This window comes from Manis javanica, chromosome 6, assembly GCF_040802235.1.
Source record: "Manis javanica isolate MJ-LG chromosome 6, MJ_LKY, whole genome shotgun sequence".
NCBI lineage: Eukaryota > Metazoa > Chordata > Mammalia > Pholidota > Manidae > Manis > Manis javanica.
The window spans coordinates 23,338,693-23,360,769 of record NC_133161.1 but is presented as its reverse complement, the minus strand read 5'-3'; the positions used below and the strand labels follow the sequence as shown (position 1 = coordinate 23,360,769).

Sequence of the window (22,077 nt, the reverse complement as noted above, 5' to 3'; positions counted from 1 at the left end):
AACAAGGTCCCAGGGACAGGTAATGACAGAATCAGCTCCTTGTTGTATCTCTTTCAGGAGTGGTCCTCAACCTTTTATATGGTTCTCTTTCAAAGACCTTGGGTCTCAGGGGACTGGAACCCATCTTTCTAAGGGCACATCTATGTTTGCAGGTATTCTGCCACCATATATAGAATTTACAGAAAGAGTTCAAAGACATTAAATTCACTGAAAGTTTCCACCATTGGGCCTATAAACCTGAAGTCCGGTAGGCAGACAGATCCAGGTATTCCAGAACCACCACTTTAGCACACATGGTTCCCAGGGTAAAGGGAGCTCTCAGATGCTACAGGCTCCTTCCCTCAAGGGTTTATTCCTCACTGGCTCTCGCCTCCCACCCAGCCTCAACCTTCTCCTAAACCCTGGTAGCCACAGCCCTGCTGGCACGGGTTCGCCATTTGACTAACACTTAAGAGTCCCTGACTTGAACACACCTCTCCTGCCCATCCTACTCTGGACACCAGAAAACCACCCTGTTTGTGGCCCCTCAAAGCCCAACACCCACCCAAGTCAGACAGACACATTCTAGTTTCTCTCACCTGCATTCCCTGACTCCAACGATGCCCCCCACCTTGCACCTTCCACCCTCCCTCCCTTCCTCTGTCCTTCAATCCATGTTAAGAGCCTATCTATTCACTGTGCTACAGAAGGCTCTAGGGAGGGAGTTGTGAAGAGCAGGCCTACTCCTTGGCCTCCAGGCACTGACATCTGTTGGGGAATGTACACCTACCCTAAATAGTAAATTCTAAAAATGGGGAAACACCGGGCAGTTGCACTCATTTATCAGGAAAACTGACTCCAGCTCTTAATAGCCTTGGATTTGACTATTTTAAGCACAGTGATGCCATTCCAGGGAGACTTTGTAGTAAAATGATTAAGAACCTGAGCCCAAATCTCCACCTACTACTTGGTAGCTAGGTGATCTGGAGCAAGTTATTTAACCTTTTTTGTCTCAGTTTCCTCATACGTAACGAGGATGATAAAATACCTGATACAGTTGTTTTGATGGTTAATTAATGATGATTAAATTAATAGCATGGAGAAGTTCTTAAATCAGGTCTTTTAATACATGTAAATACAGGATCTGGCATACATTATATTGCGAGCATATGAAATTGCTGTCGTTATGAATTCAATGTCAGCAACCCCGTATGTTTTAATCTTAACAAACACTATATAAGTGTAGTCACTGTCCTTTCAGCAGAGTGGTGGGGGAGATGCAGGGGCAAGAAGGGAGTGGCTGGGGAAGCCACTGAAGCAGAAGAAAGGAAGCCTCTTCCCTCTCTAATCAGTACAACCATTAAAGCAGGTCAGCATGAACGGGGAGGAAGACACATAGAAAATGAACATGTGTTACAAGACAATATCAAGGTAAAAGCAAAACAGCAAATTATAATTCATAATTTAATACTGCATAAAGGAGAGTATTCCTGTGGACAGATATTGGACAGGAGCATCAAAATGAAAACAGTTGCTGAATTACATAGCAGAATGTGTGTGAATATTTAAAAGCTTCTTAAAATCCTGTTATGAAGTGAGTTAAAATGTAACAGGGCTGAGTACTGTCTCCCTGATGAAACTCATTTCTCCCTTGAGTCCAGACATCTCCTCCACCAGCTTTCTCCTCCTTTGCTGGCTGTGCCTCCCGTGTCTCCTTGTGCTCTTTTCAGTCTGCCTTTTAAATGTTAATGAAACATTTAATATTAATGAAACACTAACAGGCTCCATTCTAGGCTTCTTGCTATAGAAGAAAGGAAATACAACTATGGAACAGGGATGGGTAGGAAAACCTGTGTGGAAGTGAACTGGATTTGGAGATATCGGGAGTTCACGATTTCTAAAACGGGGATATGTATGTATGTTACATATATAGCTACATATGTACCTATATATATGTATATACCATATATGCATATATTTCCTAACTCTGTCTGCTGTAAGAACCTAAAAGCAAAGACCCTAACAGCAATGAGCTCACAAAATGAGGTTTGGAAAATGTAAACTGACCAAGTTTATATTAGGTAAGCATTCAAAACCAACACAAAAAAGTATGGCCTCCAGACCCCTTCAGATCTCATCTCAGCTGACTAACGGCCAAAGTTGGACAGATGGCCATGGAGTATACAGAATGCCAGGGCAGGATGCCCCACAATGGCCCTGTGAAATTCCCTAGGCTGAGGCTTCATCGTAAGAGACCAGACAGCTGTTGAACTAAGGGAAAGACAGCGCACCCTATCGTATGTACTAACATCCAAAATACTTTGACGGTAGACGGCTCAACGTGTTAATAAAAATTGTATTTGTAATCTACATGTAAAAACTCATATTCGTCATTCCGGCGGCCGCAGGAGGAGCAGACGGATGCCCCCAGGTGTGAGCACAGACAGCAGGCAAGCCCACGGCGCAGTAACGGACTGCTCTGCAGTTGGCCTGTGCCAACAGCCATGCAGAAGTGGTAACTGTCCTGGTACAGAGAAAATATAAGCTTAACCTCCATGACAACCTAGAGAGGACACCCCTGATCAAGGCCGTGCAATGCCAGCAAGAGGATTGCGCACGTATTCCTTTAAACCATGGTGCTGATCCCAATGTGAGTGACATCTATGGCAACACTGCTTTACACTATGCAGCTTGCGGTGAGTGTGTAACAATACTGACACAGCTCCTTTCGCATAACGCAGACATGGAGGCGAACAAGGAAGGCTTCACAGCACTTTTGCTTGCTATAAGGCAAAGAAAGTATGAAATGACAAAGTATTTACTAACTAAAGGAGCAAATGTACATGCTGTTGATAAGAAAAAAAGAACAACACTCATGCTTGCTACAGATAATGGATCAACAGTTATAGCCAGGCTGCTTCTTCGGCAAGATATTGATATCCTTTCAGAAGATACCCTTGGATGGACTGCAGAAAATTATGCTCGTAATAGAGGTTTGAATACATTCGGACTCTCCTGGTATCACTGTCAGTGGTGTGTCCAGTCAAACACCTGGGGATCTGAAAACTGAAGGTTCTCATGAAAATTATCATCACATCGAGCCTGCCATGGAAGCAAAAGACTCTGTCGGCTATATAAGAGTATCAGAGAAGGGAACACAAACATCCGGAGCAGGTTCAGACTCTCCTGGTATCACTGTCAGTGATGTGTCCAGTCAAACACCTGGGGATCTGAAAACTGAAGAACAAGACTTCATAATGATGTCAAAGAAAGAAGAAGAACGGCCTGATGGAAGTGACTATAACCACCCACAGGTACTTGTGAGACACCAACTCCAACAAGAATTGGCTGACGCTGAAATACAACGATTTGAGTCAGAGACTTTGCTAGCAGCTACCTCATACTATACTAATGAGAGACAGGACTTAAAGAAGAAATTAAATCAAGCCCTAAGTCAGGTTGTTGATCTTTCAAGAAAACTGGAAGTTTCATCTTCAGAAGTCAGAAACCTTAAAACTCACATGGCAAGGATTTCACTGGAACACAATAAAATGGAACAGTACAGACAGGACACTGAAGAAAGAGCAAGACGGAAAACAGTAGAAAAATTAAAAGAAGTCGATTGGTTTTTACAGGATGAATCACAAAAGAGATTACAGCAGTGGAGAGAGAAGGATAATTCTTCATTTAGAATGCAAATGGAACTCAGAATTAAAGATCTGGAATTTCAACTCCCCAAAAAAATTTCTCAAGAAGATTCTATTAAAGCTGAATTGGAGAAATAAAAAAATAAAAAAAAAAAAACTCATATTCGTGTAAAGTGGAATCAGTCTTCAGATACATTCTCTCAGATACTCCTTCAGCAGTAGCCCAAAGGGACAAATTTACGCTGAAACAGAGATAGTCTCCTTGCTAGTCAAAGGACAGGGTGTGCCTCCTTCTGAGGGTCTTTGGCCTCCCAGTACCTGCAGGAAAGCAGAGAGAACAGAGGCCAAGACTGGCTTGTGGCATGCAGACTCGCTCAGAGTGAATGGGATTTTAGTGATTGACCTGCCACCATGGAAATAAAGTTGGGTATAACCCTTTCGCCCCAAGAACATTCTACTGTCATTTCTTTGGTCACACTGAATCCATAGTGAACTTGCCCAGGGTTGAAACCCACTGGCAAGACAACTGCCCTGTAACAAGAGTCTGTTTCATAATTTTCAGTGTGCCAGAGCTCTGCTGATTATTAAGAATGAGGCTTTTGAGAAATAGTTAAGGTCACCAGTTGCCACTGAAAAGAGAGACCTACTTAGACAGGGACCCCTTCTTCCTGCCCATGCCAGAAACACAGCCCCCTACATTTCCCAGAGAGCCACACATTTTCAATATTCCTCATTGCTCTCTGCCAGGACACAGCACAGAAATCAAAAAGCACCTGGGCCATTTGGTTCAGATAAACGTGTTTGAATCCTGGTTCTGCCATTACTGGCTCTGGACCTTGGGCAATTCACGTCATTTTGCTAAGTCTCCATTTCCTCATCTGCAGAATAGATATGCTTCATGAGATTGTCATGAGAATTAAGTAAAATAATGTAGGGAAAATGCTAGCAGTCTGCTTCATAGCAGGCACTTGATAAAAGACATTATTTTTCCTTTTTCCTTAATTACAGCAACATTTGTGGCTAAGAAACACTGGGCTTAAATCCAGAAGAGCTGTCTGACTTCCAGTACTGCTACCTAACATTCTTTAAAAAAAAGAAACTAATGTGGTTTAGCACATTAGTGCTATGCTGGTTCTTTATGTACTTAAATTTTCAATGGGAGGATATAACCCTGAAATATGTATTATTATTCCCATTATATTAAGTTCAGAGAGATTAAGTAATTTATCAAGGTCACACAGCTGGTAGGAGATTGGACTGATATTTCAACCTAGAATGTGACTATAGTTTCTTGCTCCAAAAACCATCAATCTGAGGTAACCAGGCTGTCTGGAGGAGGCAGGGAAAGACAATGGAGTGGAGGGAGTAAAGGTGGTTGAAGATTTGGTAAAGTGACCCACTCATTAGGGTTCTATTTCCAAATCCCAAACACACCATACCAATAGCGGGTACCCAGCCCTCCTTTTATTTCATTAAAATGATCTGAGTTCTAAAATGAGTGGTTATCTGAAACCTGGGGGACAGAATAGCTCTAGGGCTCTTGGGAAGAACCAGTTACCTGTTCAACTCTATAGTGTAGCAGCTTAGCGTGGCTGTAATTTATAGCTGGAAATGCTATTTGAATCAGCCCAGTTCAGCCTAGACTGTCTCCCCATCCCTAGCAATTATATGTGGAGACAAGCCCTGACCCTCCCAAGTCCTGAGAAGATAGGAGCACCCCCAAATTAAGGAGGCTTTGTGGTTAATCTGACCTGGTTCAGACATCTAGTAGTTATATGACCTTGGGTAAATCTGACATCTTAGCCTGTTTCTTCATTGCTAATAGGGGATAACAACCTGAAAGGAGTAAATGTTATAATTGGCGTAAATGGTTCAACATGGTTCTGGCACCCTCAAGCAGCTTCTCAAGACAAAGCGCAGGGCCTTAGAGTTCTGAGTAACAGGTGGGGACTTACGGCATTCAGGGCATGATTATATGGATATTTCTTTGGAAGTGCCCAACTGGAGGGGCGGGAGGGAAGCAGAAAGCCTTAGAGTTATCAACTTGCCTTCCCACCCCTCTCCCTCATCTCTTCTTCTCTGCAATTCTCTGATTTGCACAGTAGTAGTTAAACATGAAAGGTTCATTCTCATTACCCTACTGACACACCTTGTCTACTGTTGATATCACTCTGGGACCAGGGCCCAAGGAAAATTTATTTTTCCATGTCTATTTCAATTATCTTTTTCCCCCTTTCCTTTCTTAGGGTATCGAACACAGGCAAACCAAATAACCGAAAATTTCATTCATAGCAAGTAAGTGAAGAGACAGGAACTTGTGTCCTTAAAGGTAGGAAGGGACCAAGTTAGTTTGCTTCAGCTGGGAATATTCATAGCCTCATGTGTATCAACACTTAAACTGACTCATCAGAAATTAACTTGCTTCTTGGCCCATTTGGTGTCTTCTCAAAAGTCAAAAGCATATGAATTATTATTAATCCTAGGAAAGCAGTTGTGACAATGGAGCTTCCTATTCTACCCAAAGCCAAAAAAAACAATTATAATACAGTTGACCCTCAAACAACATGGATTTGAACTGCAAGTGTCCACTTGAACATGGATTTTTTTCAATACATCTTAAAACTTTGTGGGAATCTGAGAAAATATTTTCTTTTCTCTAGCTGACTTCATTGTAAAAATACAATATATAATACATGTAACATACAAAATATGTGTCAACCCATTGTCGTCAACAGTAGGCTACTAGTTAAGTTTTGGGGAGTCAAAAGTTATAGGCAAATTTTTTACTATGTGGGGAAGATCAGTGCTCCTGAACCCCATGTTGTTCAAGAGTCAACTGTATATCCAACATTGAAAGGAATCAGGTAGAAAATTAAGAGATTACTATTATTATTACTCCTAGTTTAGCTCCATGTCCTGAGAAACATTTCCAGAATACCATGAATCCTAATTTGAAGCATAAGAAAACATTTATAAACAGATGATTTCTAAAGTTTGAAACAGTAATTATGGAATTTTCAAGCCCACCCACTAAACGCCTGACAGAGCTTTCTCCACTGTAACTGCCTACAAAGAACCACATACTTCCAGGCTAAAAAATTTGTGTTGTAATGAGGTGCTTAAAGTACTGAGGTATTCCTCTCTTGATTCAAACTTATGGATTAACAACATTTCAATACATCCTTTTCATTCACCATTTTCATTCACATACTATTTGTGTCCAGAGATAGACAAACAGATCATTAAGGAAACACATAGGCCAAGCTGTTCAGGTGTAATGATTCCATGGTTTATGTCATCATTTGAACAAATCATTGCTGTTCCATTAAGTCCACTCACTGTTTGCAGATAGCCAGGTCACCCAGTCTCCTGATTAGAACATTTAATCTGTCTTCTGCACCCCAAACCCTCACAGAACAGATCCCTAACCATGAAATAATACAAAGAAACATATTAATCCACTTGGTGGCAAAGTATTGGTCTTTAGGGCCCAAAGATCTCTATAATGAGCAAGAGCCAAAGGGGGAAAGGAAAAAATAGGGGAACTGATAGTTTGAACATGACTTTTCTGAGTCTCTCAGAATTTCCAAACTGTCTGAAACATGAGCCTCCTTTCTATAAGTGCTGAAAGAATCTACTTACACAAGACCAAATCTAAGGAACCCTAGGGAAGGAGAAAAAGTTATAGTAACAGTAGGGAAGATGAAGATTGTGGATTGAAACGATTACCCCCTGAAGAGTCCTGACTAAAAAGTCTGGGCATAAACTACTCCATTTTTTCAATGACTTCATTTTGTGGGAAACAGGTCACGCCCGCTCTGCACGCAGCCCACTCTGTGCACAGCCCATTTTGTGCCCTGCCCACTCTGTGCACGGCCTGTGTCTGTGTATGGCCCGCTTTGCACACGGCCCATTTTGTGCACGGCCTGCTCTGTGCACACCTGCTCTGGTATGAAAGAAGAATAAACTTGTACTTTGGGGTCTCCACCTGCGCTGCGAGACCCCAGCATGCTGGCTACCCAATAAACGCTCTTGCTTTTGCATCCACGTGTCTCCCGGTTATTTGGAGGTCGATTACAAGGACCCAACACTCCCTAAGGTGGCAAGCAAAACACCCTGTGACAGAAACCCATGAACATGCTGGTTGTAGGGCCGTGGAGACTTCACTGTGGATAGAATGCTATCCACAGCAGCAAGTACCCTAGCCAGGCCTTGACTCAACTTCCATCACTTGCCTATGAGGGTCACAGCAGTCATCTGGAATCCTCTGCAGCAAATTCTCCCTCTTTACTGTCTCTATAAAGGCAGAAACAGCTTGGGCGTAGGGGTGGTGGGGAGGTGGTAGGGCAGTAGTTGTCTGTAAATCTCTTATACAAGCTAATTCCTTGTATCCAGACAGCAGGATCAGAGCTTCCCAATAGGACTCCTCTCTGTAAGAAGTTAGGACTTTTTCTTAACGGAAATTAACATTAAGAAACACCAAAGTCATCAGTCCTTGGACTCTATAAGTTCAGAGGAAGTTTTGAAAAAGATCAAAACCCTAAAGACTGAAGATATTCAGAAAGGCAATGTTTTAAATTGCAGGTGGCTTTTTGAAAATCAACCAATTGATACTATAAAAGAAAGCTAAGATGGTGAGGTGACAGACATACAAGGTGGAGATGTAAGAAAAGGGTGCTTTATTTTTGAGACTTTTTCTTTAGATGAGATTAAAGAAGCTGACTGTATTAGCACCAAAGAAACAATCACTGAAGAAGTAATAAAGGGTGATGTAAAAAGCTATAGAATGCTCTTTGAAACCCAGCCACTCTATGCAATTCAAGACCGAGAAGGGCATTATCATGAAGTGACAACAGTTAAAAAGGAAGAAGTAATTCATGGAGATGTACGAGGGATGAAGTGGCTTTTTGAAACAAAACCATTAGACCTAATTAATCAATCACAGACTGTGTATGCTATTAAATCTGTCACACAAGAAGACATTCCGAAGGGAGATGTTAGTTCTGTCAGATACAGATTTGAAACCCAGCCACTGGATCAGATTTCAGAAGAATCACATGATATAGTGCCCACTGTAGACTATATTCGAGGTGTAAAGACAAGTAAATAATTCTTTGAGTCTTACAATTTTGATAACAATACTTATATAAGAACAGTAAGTGTCAATGAAATACAAAAGGGCAATGTTAAAATATCTACCTGGCTGTTTGAACCTCATACGATAGATGAGCTGAGTAGAGAAGGGTCAGAATATAAAAATATCAAAAGTCACCCAGGAAGATATGGAGAAAGGTGATGTTAAGCAGGCAGTATGGCTTTTTGAAAATCAAACTTCGGATTCTATTAAGGAAGTAGATGAAAGCATTACAAAAATTATCAAGGAAGAAATCCCTCTTTCTGATGTGAAGACAACTACATGGCTCTTTGAAACTATACCCCTTCAAGAATTTAATGAGAATAGAGTTGAAAAGGTGGAAATTATTGGCAAGAGCATTAAAGAAACCTTAGAAGAACTCTGCTCCCAAGAAGTTATTGAGGCTCCTGGAATCATTATTGAAGCTGATGAAATTGGGGATGTTCGAATGGCAAAATATAAGCTAATGAATCCAGCCTCTCCTGAGATACAGAAAGAAGAAATTATCAGGGTTGATCTCAAAAATGTAATGGTGAACTTACTTTCCAGAAGAGACCATATAAAAAGAGAGATTTTGGTTAGTGAAGAAGAGAGGGGAAATGTTAATTTGACCAAAATGCAATTACTAAATCGATCAACAGAATTTGATGCTGAGAAAGAAGACATAGTGAGTGGTGATGTACAACAAGCAATAAAAAATATGTTCTCTGAGGAAACATATGTAAAGAAAGGCATTTTAATTCACAAGGAAAGAGGAGATACTAACATGACTATCTATTGTCTTCTTCATGAAAATGCTGGTGACACCATTAAGTGGGATTCACATCAATAGGCAGTGATGTGAAACGTACCATTCATAGTTTGCTATCCTCCCTCTCAGACAATAAAATATCTGAAAGGGCTAAAATTGTTGCCTCTGAGAGAGGGAATGTACAGTTTTTCACAAGATGCATAGAAACTGGAGCTTTGGATTATCTCAAACAACTCCAGACAGGGTCAAATGAAACACTAACAATGAGGAAACAAGAAGGAGAGGAAGAAATCATTGGTGGTGATGTAGAGGGCACAAAGCTGTTATTAAAGAAAAGGCAGTGGCAGGTTGAATGTACTGTTAATGAAACAGACATCATCCCAGGAGATGTGCAAAATGCGGTTAGGGTTTTTATGACAGAGCCTCAGAGTACATCTTGTAAGACAACCAAAGAAGAAATTATAAAAGGTGATTTGAAATCAACCCTAAATTCCCTCAGCCAGGCCATAAATCAAAAAACAGTAGCTAAAACAGAAGAAATTATAAAAGGTGACATGCTGGCCACCCTCAAAACACTAAAGGAATCAAACTACCCATGGAAAGAATCTAAACAGCCCAATGCGATCCTTGGTGACATTGAGAATGAATGCCTTGAGAAGACTACAAACACCTGGACAGAAATCCTGAAAAAAGGAGCTCATCCGAGATGACCTTGAAACGTCATTCAGGAATCTGAAAGAGACACAAAGAGCTCTCAAAGAGGTAGATAAAAAAGCTGTAATCAAAAAAGATGTGCAAACTGTGAAGGCAGGATCCTCCGAAGAGCAGAAGACAGAGATTCGTCAGGTGGCTCTCCAAAGGATAAAAAAAGTGTTTTTCAGCCGAGACCAGGACCACTGGAGCCGGCAGCCAGGTGGCAAGTGGGAACAGACACTCTTAATCAAATGAGAGGTAAATCTGATCATGGGAATTTAATAGAAGAAGTGAGGTTAATCTTCCAAAAGCCCCCAAAGAGAAAACAGTAACAGTAAAATTACCTATAGAACCCATGGAGAAAAGCCACAAACATAAGCTCAGTATAGTTCATGAGAAGCAAAGAGAATTCAGAGAATCAGATGGTGAGCAACTTCTAGAAAGTAAAGAAACAATTCAGGGACCACTGATGACTGGTCCAAAGGAAGAGAGACTGACAGCTGAAAGAAAACAAGACCAATTGAATAAATCAGCACAGAAGGTGGTCAAGCAAATGGTTACTGATATACATCTTGATTACCAGACTCAGAATATTCAGCAAACACAGACTTCTGAAGATTAAGTTGAGCGTAAAAAATTGCCCCAGCTGTATAATAATCTGCAGGAAGAAAAATGTCCTGGAGTCAAGGGTCCACAACATCAACAAATCTTTTCTAATACTAAAGATTCAAAGCAAGAGATTACACAGAACAAAACTTTATTTTCCTCTGTGAAAGAATCCCAGGATAATGGAAAATATGCTGTGAACATATTGGAATTCTTGAGAAAACATGAAGAAATATACCAGATTTTGTCTAGAGTAAAGCAGTTTGAAGTGGAGCCAGATAAAAATGGCCTTAAGACATTTCAGACACTGTTAAGTATTATTCCAGTATGGCTATTAAGTGAAGAAAAAAGAAAATATGGGGTTCGCACTGCTGTGGAGAATAACATAGAGAAAATCAAAGAGGAAATCACGCATATTAAAGCTAGAGCAGAGGACATGCTTGTGTCCTGTGAGAGTGTAATTCATACAGCCATGACATCCTCCAAGGCTGGAAAACAGAGAAACAAACCTACTAGGTTCAATGAAACATCATCTAAAGTATCTAGTGTTAATGTCAGCTGTAACAAAAACACTGAACAGAAAGAAAATACAATCTTAGAAGAAACAGAGCACCATCAAAGAGCAACACATCATGAAGCAACTGCTCAGAATCAAGTGAAAACCCATCAGATTAAACTAAATAGTAAGATTTCTCCTCCCTCATAAAAACACGCCAAGTGGACAGGATTCTAGTGATTGACTTGTGGGAATAAGTTGGGTATAAACCCTTTCACCCCCGCAAAAAAAAAAAAAAAAAAAAAGAAACACCAAAGTCATTCACTCACAGTCTCTCAGGTCAACCTCAGGCAAGCAGGTTAAGGCAGGGACAAGTGTAAGAGGTCTATTATAACCCTATCCAGGCCAAAGGCAGGTCATTCAGGACCTCCCTAAGGCTGAACTGGTGTTCAGGCTCTCTCTCGAATGGTCACAAGTGGTGTGTTTTTGTCTAGAATGATTAGGTCATACCAAGTCCTAATTAGACCAAGCTTCCCAGTTCCAGGATGAACCCACTATTCCTTGGCCTATGGACTAGTGGACAATCTGTCCCTATTTTAAACTATTTGGGTCCTCCCGATCCCAATTTATGTCCCCAGAGAATTGGGGCAGCAGTGGACCAGATTCACATTGGTGATGAGATCGAGTAAATAGCTGGTCCATGTGTTTAAAAATTAACTGAACTCCCTTTGGAGTCACATTTACTCCCAGCTGTAGGCTAGGACAATAACATTAAAAAGTCTTTTCTTAAAAGACTCTCACCACTTCCCCATCTCTCGCACCTCTCAATCTTAATCTTGCCCCTGCTTTGCCCCTCATGCACACACCACCAGAAGATGCTGCTGGGACACTTCAGTTTCTCTAGGGCCCAAGGAAAGTGAAATTAATGGCATATGGCAGAAAATCCCATTGAAGACTCCTCCTAGTTCAACACAGTGAAGAAGTAAATGATAATGTAAGAGAAGAGGCAGTAGAAACCGAAGCCTGTCCCCTCCCATGTAAGAGGCACAGAAATTTCAGGAGTTAGTGAAAAGAGCATCATCTCTTGCCAGAAGGCCACCAGCTACCACTGGTTGGGAGCTGCATTATCACTTGTTTCTCCTCTGGACTGAAATGCAGGATAGTCAGGATAGCGATGAGCGTCTGCTGGCGGCCCAGGGCATCAGGCAAGGTCAGGAAGCGGTAGATGATGTTTTTGAGGTACTCCAGGTTGGCTCCCTCCCTACTCTGGTCCCTGATGCTCTTTTCAATGTGGGTCTGCAAAGCTCCAACCTCCTCCCGATGCCGCTCCCCCTCCTCCAGCAGCCGATCCTGCAGCTGATGCACCTCTACTTCCAGCCTGTATTTCTGCTTCCTCAGTGATGTGATCTCCACCTCCTTGCGGGCCAACTGCTCAGCATACAAGAAGAAAGTGGGCTCGTTGGCTGCAGCAAGCTGCAGTGCTTGGGTCAGGCTATCTGGGGAAGATGGGTCAGCTGGGTCCCCAGGACCCCCGCCTCCAACTGGGCTTCTGCGTCCTGGCAGCCCAGAGATCAAGGCCACAGAACGCAGTTGCTCCAGCTCCAAGTCCTTCTCAGCCAGCACGGCCAAGGCACGGTCCCGCTGCTTGTGCAGCTCCTCCTCCAGTTTCAGCATGCGGTCCCTGAAGTCCAGCTGGCTCCGCTCCAGCTCCTGCCTGTGGAGATGCTGCAGCCGGGCCAGCTCCTGCTTCCAGTCTTCAGCCTCCTGCTGGTGCTGGCGCTCAAGCTCCTCGCAGGACAGCCGCAGGGAAATATACTTCTCCTTCAGCTCCGCAAGCTGTTCCTGGGCTTCCTCCAGCTCCTTGGCTAAGTTACCGTCTTTGGTGTTCCTGCTCTTAAGGACAACCTGGGCCCTCACCTTGTACCTCTCAAACTCTTCCTTCAGCTGTTTCAGCTCCTGTTGGTAGTAGAGCGCAGTAGCCTTCTCCCCATCAGCAGCCTCAGAGCTTGGCATTATCTCCAGGTTGCACAGCTTCTCCACATCCAAGGTCACTTGGCTTTTCCTGACTGCAACCTGCAGCAGCCTCTTCAGCTTCTCCATCTTATCTTTCAGGACATTAACATCCAGACTGGAATCCTCCCCATGGCTGTCTAGAGGGGACCGGCTAGAGGCTGCTAGAGCCAGCGTCTTGTTCTCCAGGTCCAGCTGGAGAATGCGCTCCTTCAGCTTCTGGATTGCCAGCTGGTCCTTCTGCTTGGCTTTCTCATAGGTGCCCAACAGTTCTGACACCTCAGATATTTGATTCTCCAGGGTTGCCACCCTCTGCTCTTCCACCTGAGATTGCTGGCGAAGTTGATCCTCTATAAGGGCAGTCTGTAAAACAAGGAACAGATGGGAATGCATCCAGAACAGCCACAAAGCTCTATGGCAAACTTTGAGATGAGAGAGGGGAGCAAAAGGGTCACAGGAATGATCTGGCAAAGATGAGAACTGGGAATTTTTCTGTTGATTTGGTTGCTAACAAAAGTTCCTGTAACCTGCTTGGGTTCTGCTCCCAAACACACATTATGCTAAACAAATTAAGAGACTTCCTGTACCTGCTGTTGTTGTGATTTAGTGCCTCCACTTCCTCCTATCATACACCAAGCCCCACAAATGAAGTGTTACCTTTGTCACATGCTTCCCCAGCCTGATAAAAAAAAAAATGACATTCTTTTCCTCTTCCAGTATTCCTGGAAGTTCAAAAGTGAGTTGGATTGCTCTCCACACTGCAAGGAGCATGATAAATTGTATACCTTTCCAGAACAGGCCAATAGTGACTGAAAGCAATGACAAGAAGCTATTTCTTCTGAGAAAATTCTCTTTGCCCCCTTCAGCCACCTTACTTATAGGCATACAGTGCTACCTATATATAGGCATATACCTATGGGCATACACACCTTTCACTGCACACCTGCCACTATACTGCTTCACAGATCACAGCTGGTAAGTTGCCAATGCCCAGAAGCTCAGAGCTGTCTGGCTCCAATCCAGCCTACACTGAGGAACTCAACATCCTGTTGGAAGCACACTCTGCAGATACTGTCAACACCACACAGAACAGGATTTCCCAGGACTCACAAGTGGCACTATGAAATTGACAGTGCAGCCACTTAGTTTTAACTACCAAAGAGAAAAAAACCTTAATATTTCCCACTTCAGGCCAAATGACTACTGTATTAAGGAAATGAAGATAATTTACCTTCCTCATTTCCTGCTGCAACTGAGTCTGGAAATGGCTCTTAAGACAGGCGGCCTCTTCCTGAAGCTCCTGCAACCGGGGGTCTGGCCGATTCTTCTGTTCTCGAAGAGCCTGCAGCTCACCTTTCAGCTCCTCCACCTCAAGGGTCAGCTGCTTGGTCTGCAGTTCAAACCCTTCCATCTGACCAGCTACATATGTCCTCCCTGCCAGGGCTTCCCGGGTCTCTTCCAATCGAAGTTCCAAATCCTGGCGCTGGGTCCTCTCCTCCTGCAGCAGTTTCTGGAGCTCACGCAGCATCAGGGCATGGTCACTCTGCTCTTGGGCCCGATCGTGCTGCTGTGTGATAAGTCTAGCTTTGGTTTCTGCTATCTGCTCCTGCAGCCCCTTCAGTTCTCCTTCCAGATGGCACCTCTCCTCCTCTGCCTTTTTACTGGCATCCTCTAAGTCCTGTTTCATCTTCTTCTTGTCAGACAGGTAAGAAGCTTCCATGCGGGACTTCTCCTGGGTGACCGTAGCCAAAGAGCTGGTCAAAGTAGCCAACTGAGTCTTCAGCTGGTGCAGCCGTTTGTCCACTTCCCCACCCCCAGATAGTCCATCCCCACTGCTACTGCTAACGCCACTCTCCGATCCACTGGCCTCTTCGGACTTTGGAGGTGGTGGTCCACGGGCCAGTCTGTCATCTTCTACCGCAAACTCACCCTTGGTGCTGGTAAGACTGGCTGCAGTATCCAGGCTGGTGGCGGTCCCAGTGCTATCCTCGCTGTGAGTGGAGCATCGGTCATCCACAGAGTCAGGAAAGGTGAGGCCTGGAGGCTGGACACCTGCAAGGTCCACATCCGCCTCGTGAGATACCGACAAGACCTTAATGCTGGCCTCTAGCGCCTCTTTCTCTTTCAGTAGACTTTTATAAGCGCGGACCACATCCTTGAGACGGGCCTGGTACTGGAGGAGCTGCTTCTTCTGCGTCTCAATGGTCTCCAGCAGCTCCTTCTTGCTCGGGCCGGCCCCGAAATTCATCCCAAACTTCTCCATGAGGATTCAGAACAGGCTGCTAATACTTTGGGGCAGCACGAGTGAGGGTCGCGCTGACGCTGGCGGAGGCTGCAAACAACTGGGAGGGGGCTGTCCCCGCGGCCGCACAGCCGCTCCTAACGACTGTCCGGTACCGGATGCGGGACGGTCGGGCGGCCCGGCAGAAGCGCGCGCCGGGTCGCAGGCCGTGAGAGAGGGGGCGGGTCCTATCCTAGAGGCGGGGCGACGCCAGCACGAGAGGAGTGCACGGCCAGGGCTCGCCCGCCCTGTTGCAGATGCCGCTCCGGGCTTGCCGCTGGCCAAGACCACAGCAGCTTCGGCCGGCCTCGGCCCGCCGTCAGCCCAGGATTTTAGTTGCGCGCAGCTCCTACATGATGTCCTAACTACCGCGGCCGACAACAGCGCTTCCGGGTCCGCTGGAAGTGACGACAGCACGACGCAACACGCCCCGCCTTCAGGGGGCTGGAGGAGGATGGGGCTACTTCAGCCGGGGAAGGGGCCGCGGCCTGTCGAGAGCCAAGTGGAGCTGCGAGCTCACCAATCTCGACAAGAGCAAAGTCGAAGACACAGGAAAGACGTTGGTTTGGTGCGGGCGCCTGAGCTTGTCTTCGGGCTTCGATCAGTGAGGGACAAGGGACAACGTTCCACTGAGTATTTACTAAACACCTGGGTGAGCAACGCGTACCATTTGTAGGCTCAATACCTTTGTCCCTAAAAAGCAATAATTAAGATACCCACTTAGACCACGAAAACTGCAACCCTTTCTAGGACAGTGTTTGAGACCTAGAAGGCATATAGTTTAATTATTAGCACCTTTCCTGAGTTCTGCTGAGTTGATTCAATAAATATATATAGAGGGCACCATATATCCATGTCGTCTATCGTAAGTACCAGCTATATTCCAAGAGCTTCACAAGAGTTTTACCATTTAGTCTTTACAATAATTCTGTGCAGTATTATTAGCATTACTTTACAAATAGGGAAGCATGAGGCACAAAGAGGTTAAGTAAGGTGCCCAAGGTCACACAGCTAGTAAGTTTAAGAATCCCATCCAGATAAGTATGACTCCAGACATTTCATGTGCTGTTCCAGGTGGTCACCATGAAGGGATAAGTCTCCCTCAAGGGGCTCACATGTAGTGAGGAACCAGACATGCAAACACAAGTCCTGCTATCATACCAATATTTATGAGTAAATTTAAAGTAAAGGGGAGACAGGCCTGTCTAGGGGAGGTAAAGAACACTTTCAGGGAAAATACTTTGAGAATTAAAGGATGAATAGTGATTGTCCATCTAACTAGAAATGAAGAAAACAAGCATTCTAGGCAGAAGGAAGAGATTTCAAGGACTTCTGGAGCATCAGAGAGCCTAGCTCACATAAAGTATGGACAATCATCTCAAGTCAGTAGCTTAGAATATGTGAAGGAGGTGGCAACAAATGGGGTAGCACAATAGGTAGAAACCCGAATAAAGGCATTTAGATTTTTCTCTTGAGTAATAAAAAGACACTAAATGATTTTAATATTTTAAGAATGGATCAGGACTTGTATGACAGCGTGAAAATACCAGGGGGCTGGAGACCTGTGAGGAGTCTATTTTAGTCAAGGGGAAGAGAATGGCAGTGAAATAGGGCAGGAATGAAAAGAAAATGACTAATTAAAAGAACTAAAAATGTAGACTGGCCTGACTTGTCACGACTAGTTGTGTTACATTGAGACTCTTAAATGTACACTTCGATCTTGTAAAAGTCTTCTTAGGAATGCAAGTCTATAACTTTAGAATAAAAGGAAGTCATGCATTCACTCATACCTAATGCCCAAAGTCTTTTCTCTTTACCGACTTTGCAGGTCAGGATGGGGCAGATCCTGGGGGTCTGTTCAGACCCACTTTCTTAGTGGCAGATAACAGCCAGCTACATCATACAAAACATTTAGATACAGTATCTCACATTTTAATCTTCATAACATGAGGTTGTTAGGGCAGTTGTTAGTCTCCTTTCATAGATAAGAAAATGACAGGTTGTAAGGATTGTTGAAGCCAAACCCTAAAAAAAATTTTTTTTTAAGGCAAACCATTTGACTTCAGGTCTGGAACAATGGCATCTAGTGAACACTCAATAAGTATTTGTTGAATGAGTGAATGAATGAAGGTTCTCTGATTCCCAGCTCACCTCACCATGTCTAGTCCATAAGCAATTGATCTTGGAAACCAACTGGGAATCCAGAATAGGCAAAAAGTCTGCCTTTGCTCCACTAGACAACCTATTACTCCATTCAACCTGGCAAGCATTTGTCATGTATGCAATGAGGGCCCTGGCACTGACCCAGTCTCCGACAAAGAAGAAATCTGATTTGATTTCCACTTAGCTTTTTCCCCTCCGGTGCTGAATAGGAAAAATACTTGTGAAGCTCTTTGGGTGTAAGGCTGCAAGTGCCTCACAAAATCTTAAATAGAAGTGCATTAAAAATACAGGCTCCCAGGTCTGTGGTCTAGTGAAAGAGCTTCAGAAAAGGTTGCCTGGGTCGGCTGAAAAGCATTAGTTCCAGTGCCGTGGAGGCGAAGACGGAGTTCTCCATTGTGCAGGAGTAGGGTCTTCGACCGCGCCAACCAGAGCTGGGAATCTCCCCCCGGTGCTGATTGACGATCTATGAAGCAAGCGGTTTAAGGAACCATGAAGGCCGCCAGCTAGTCCTTGGCAGGCATCTTCTTCTTTCTCCAGAGCACCCCTCTACGGTCACTGAACCTCTTACTGCACTCAAAGCCCCTCGCTGGGAACCCAGGGGGCAAAAGGGAGGACTAAGACACTTGCACAGAGCCTCTGCTCCACTAATTGGGTGGTGCAAACAATCGATGATGCTAGTTACCAAGAGCTAAACCGGAGCCCAGAGTGGGCTAGACGCAGCAAACCAAAGCCCAGCCTGCCACTGAAGATGGGGGTGGGGAGCCGTGGAGCGTTGCAGGCTTCCCTCGGCCCTCCTCGGGCCGCCGGTTCAGCAGCCACAGACCTGACAGTTCTGGAAACGAGGAGACCCAGGTCCTTTCTCTCTTTAAAGCCTTCACGGCACCTGAAAAAAGTGGCCGACACAGGCTCAGCTTCGGTTTCTCGCTAAGCCCGAACCTGGGGGCGGAGAGGAGGCGGGGCCTGGGTGGGGGCGGGCCCACAGTGACGTAGGGCGGGCCGGGACGCGCGGAGGCGGCGGCGGAGCCTCCTGCTGCTGCTGCGCCCCATCCCCCCGCGGCCGGCCGGTTCCAGCCCGCACCCCGCGTCTGTGCCCGCGCCCCCTTCCCCGGGCCCCGCCATGGGCCTCACCGTGTCCGCGCTCTTTTCGCGGATCTTCGGGAAGAAGCAGATGCGGATCCTCATGGGTGAGGCAGATCAAGCGCATGGCCCGAACCGGAGCGCCGGCCCCCGCTCAGCTCACCCGCCCCCACGTCCCTCCATCCCAGCTCACCCGGGTCTCTGACCCCGAGTCACCCACCTCCTAAACCCCCGGAGCCACTGCTCTTGGCGGGTCGCGGTCTGCAGCATCGCCCCCGGGGCCTGAGACCGGGAGCTGCGGGCCTGGGTGGGGTGAAGCTCCTTCCGTCCCAACCCGGCTGGTAAGAAGGGAGGATTCCGCCCTTGGAAACCACTTTTAAAAGGAGCGCGGCCCTCCTCCAATGCTCCTTACTCGCCAGTCCTCTCCCGCCCCTCTCCAGCTTTGGGGGCAGGAATTGGCACTCACCATCTAGACTGCCTTCAAGGCCTCGAAGGTAGATAACAGCGCACACCTGGTGGTGCTTGGGCTCTTCGCCACCGTCACCCGCAGCTGTCCTGGCCTCTCCCCTTCCCTGGTCTCTAGGGGGCTCCCTTGCTCGCGTCTCCATCCCTATGCCCCCTCCTTTGCAGTTGGCTTGGATGCAGCTGGTAAGACCACAATCCTGTACAAACTGAAGTTGGGGGAGATTGTCACCACCATCCCCACCATAGGTGAGTCCAGAGGCGAGGCAGGGAGGAGCGGGCGCGCAGCGGCAGGCCTTGTGTTCCCCATTCTGCCCAAGGCCCTTTTCCCTGTGCCAGGAGCTGACCCTGACACCAGATAGGGTTGCCTGAGAAGTGGGTCACCGTATCTTTATCCTGGATGGTGCTGAGGCGGGGTGGATGTGACCTAGTCCCTCCCCATCTGTGGACTGCCAGCCCTCTGGGGTTCTGTTCCCTTGGGACTCAATCATTACTTTCTGATTTTTTGTCCCCATAGAATCCACGTAGTTTCAGTGAGTTCCTTCCTTTTAGGACTATTTCCTCAAATTTTTTTCATTTATCTGCAGGCTTCAATGTGGAAACAGTGGAATACAAGAACATTTGTTTCACAGTCTGGGACGTGGGAGGCCAGGACAAGATTCGGCCCCTGTGGCGGCACTACTTCCAGAACACTCAGGTGGGGGTGGGGCTCCCCAGACCCAGGGGAAGAGATGTTAGGGTCAGGGAAGACTGAGATGTTGGCCTAGGCTGGGCCCCCAGGCCTGGAAATAAAAACCCTTAACCTCCTTCAATCCCTCCTTTTGTAGGCTAGCCTCTACTCATCCTTCAGAACTGACCTTAGTCTTCTGAGACTTAGCCACCTTAGGCTTCTCTCCGAAAGTAGGGTTCGGGGTCCACACCACCTGATTTAGCTCTCATCATATGCCTTTCCCTGTTCCCTTGCACATCTTTTAGCTGGACTTCTTGCTGGAGGACAGACGCTATTATGGAGGACAGACACTATTATTTGCAGGATGTCTCCAGTGTGTGCCAGGAGGTCTGCAGAACCTTAGTGGAAGTTTACTAGATGGGAGGGGTTTAGACACAGTTAAAGATGTGAAGAAGACAGAAAGAAACTAGGGATACCTCAGGTGGGGTAATTGCACCTCCTTTCTTCCTTCATATCCAGGGCCTCATCTTCGTGGTGGACAGTAATGACCGAGAGCGGGTCCAGGAATCTGCTGATGAACTACAGAAGATGGTGAGCACCCAAAGGCCTGGGAACAGAGCCCTTGGTTTGGAGATGGAGAAGCCTTTGTGCTGATGTGAAAGTCAGGAAATGCCTCACAGGCCTTGAATATGCATTTCTCCGTGTGGACATAGACATAGGAATATCTCACCCTGTTTTGAACTTGGGTCAGGTAAAAAGTATAGGACTGACTTTTCCCTTGAATTTTTGTGTCTTCACATCTGAGTCTTGAGAAGTTGGTGGGGAGAGGGGAATTATGTGTGGTTGAGAGAAACATCATCTCGCATTCTTTTTTTTTTTTCACGCAAGAGACTTTATTATCTGAAAGAGAGAGTGCCCCAGACGGGGGAGGAGAGAGAGAGAGAGAGAGAGGGAGCAGCAGCAGAGAGAGAGCAAGGAGAGCAGGGGGACAGAGAGACAGAGACAGAGAGGGCAGCAGAGAGAGAGAGAGGGGGAGAGAGCGTGACAGAGACAGACAGAGTCATCTTGCATTCTTGGTTTAACATTAGAAAATTTTGTCCTTTTATCTAGGACAAGTACTCAAATTAGAAAAAGGCCCTTTCTGGACTTAAGGTCAAGATGGCCTCAAGCTAACTTGTAATTCTGTGTCTTCTGTTTACCAGTAGACTACACAATGCTATATTTTCCCAAAATATGCTAAGAGGTAGAAAGGGGGCTCTCCTCCACAGCAGTGAAGAGGGAGTCAGAAGACCCTGCTCGGACCCCAGATTCCACCCCTTTTGCCTCTCTCAGCTGCAGGAGGATGAACTGCGGGATGCAGTGCTGCTAGTGTTTGCCAACAAACAGGACATGCCCAACGCCATGCCCGTGAGTGAGCTGACGGACAAGCTGGGGCTGCAGCACTTGCGAGGGCGCACGGTAAAGGTCCCCCCTCTTCCAAGGGAGCCGCAGGCTGTGGCAGAAAGTGAAGGCATTCCCTTTCCTGCCCTGCTACTGACTCTCCTTCTCCCCACAGTGGTATGTCCAGGCCACCTGTGCCACCCAAGGCACAGGCCTGTACGATGGACTGGACTGGCTGTCCCACGAGCTGTCGAAGCGCTAACCAACCAGGGGCCGGCCCCTGCTGCCCAGAAGCTCCCGCGTGCATCCCGGGATGACCAGACTCCCGGACTCCTCAGGCAGTGCCCCTCACTCCCACTCCTCCCCCACAGACATGGCCTCTGCTCCTGCTCCCGCCTGCATGTACTCTTTGTTGTTGGAGCCTGGAGCCTCCTCGCTGGGCACGGAGGGGTCTGCCCTCCTGCCTGCTGGGACCTGTAGAGGGGATTCCAGGACCAAGGCCCCTTCTTCCAGAGGAGGAGCAGGGATCTGGGTTTATTCTTTGTTTTTTCCATTTTGGTCGGGGGGGTACCCTTAGGGCCAGGTGGGGGAGGAGGGAGGGCTCTGGGTGGTGCTATGATGTGGCACTGGATATTGAGTAATAAATTTGCTGTGGTTTGTACACGTGTTGTCTGTAGCCTAGAAGCCTGGGGGCTGGGTTACTGGGTGCAAAGAGACAGTGTGGGGGA

The 22,077-nt window shown here is 46.1% G+C and overlaps 3 protein-coding genes across 3 annotated transcripts; 2 read left to right on the top strand and 1 right to left on the bottom strand.

The window, feature by feature from the left end:
• Positions 1–1,080: 1,080 nt before the first annotated feature.
• On the bottom strand, positions 1,081–19,461 carry GCC1 (GRIP and coiled-coil domain containing 1). The gene is made up of 4 exons (XM_017647816.3): positions 19,304–19,461; positions 18,443–18,643; positions 14,548–18,223; positions 1,081–13,679 (listed from the first exon to the last, which is right to left on the bottom strand). Exons 3-4 carry the CDS (start codon positions 15,577–15,579, stop codon positions 12,384–12,386), a joined length of 2,328 nt encoding a protein of 775 aa, XP_017503305.3. The 5' UTR covers positions 15,580–18,223; positions 18,443–18,643; positions 19,304–19,461; the 3' UTR covers positions 1,081–12,383.
• LOC118973387 (xin actin-binding repeat-containing protein 2-like) lies at positions 3,087–11,516 on the top strand. Its single transcript, XM_037023478.2, is given in 7 exon segments — positions 3,087–3,293; positions 8,101–8,891; positions 8,893–9,583; positions 9,586–10,197; positions 10,199–10,367; positions 10,370–10,492; positions 10,495–11,516. Coding segments are annotated over 7 exon segments (3,615 nt in total).
• Positions 18,741–22,010, top strand: ARF5 (ARF GTPase 5). The gene is made up of 6 exons (XM_037023519.2): positions 18,741–18,944; positions 19,468–19,548; positions 19,887–19,996; positions 20,489–20,560; positions 21,302–21,427; positions 21,525–22,010. The coding sequence occupies exons 1-6, from the start codon at positions 18,878–18,880 to the stop codon at positions 21,609–21,611; spliced, it is 543 nt and encodes a 180-aa protein (XP_036879414.1). The 5' UTR covers positions 18,741–18,877; the 3' UTR covers positions 21,612–22,010.
• The last annotated feature ends 67 nt before the right edge of the window (positions 22,011–22,077 follow it).

Coding starts and splice junctions, on each gene's coding strand:
- GCC1 (XM_017647816.3), bottom strand. CDS start 15,579: ATGGAGAAGTTTGGGATGAATTTCGGGGCCGGCCCGAGCAAGAAGGAG. Junction 13,680..14,547: donor TGCAGCAGGAAATGAGGAAG/GTAAATTATCTT, acceptor CTTGTTTTACAG/ACTGCCCTTATAGAGGATCA.
- ARF5 (XM_037023519.2), top strand. CDS start 18,878: ATGGGCCTCACCGTGTCCGCGCTCTTTTCGCGGATCTTCGGGAAGAAG. Junction 18,945..19,467: donor GCAGATGCGGATCCTCATGG/GTGAGGCAGATC, acceptor CCTCCTTTGCAG/TTGGCTTGGATGCAGCTGGT. Junction 20,561..21,301: donor CTGATGAACTACAGAAGATG/GTGAGCACCCAA, acceptor TGCCTCTCTCAG/CTGCAGGAGGATGAACTGCG.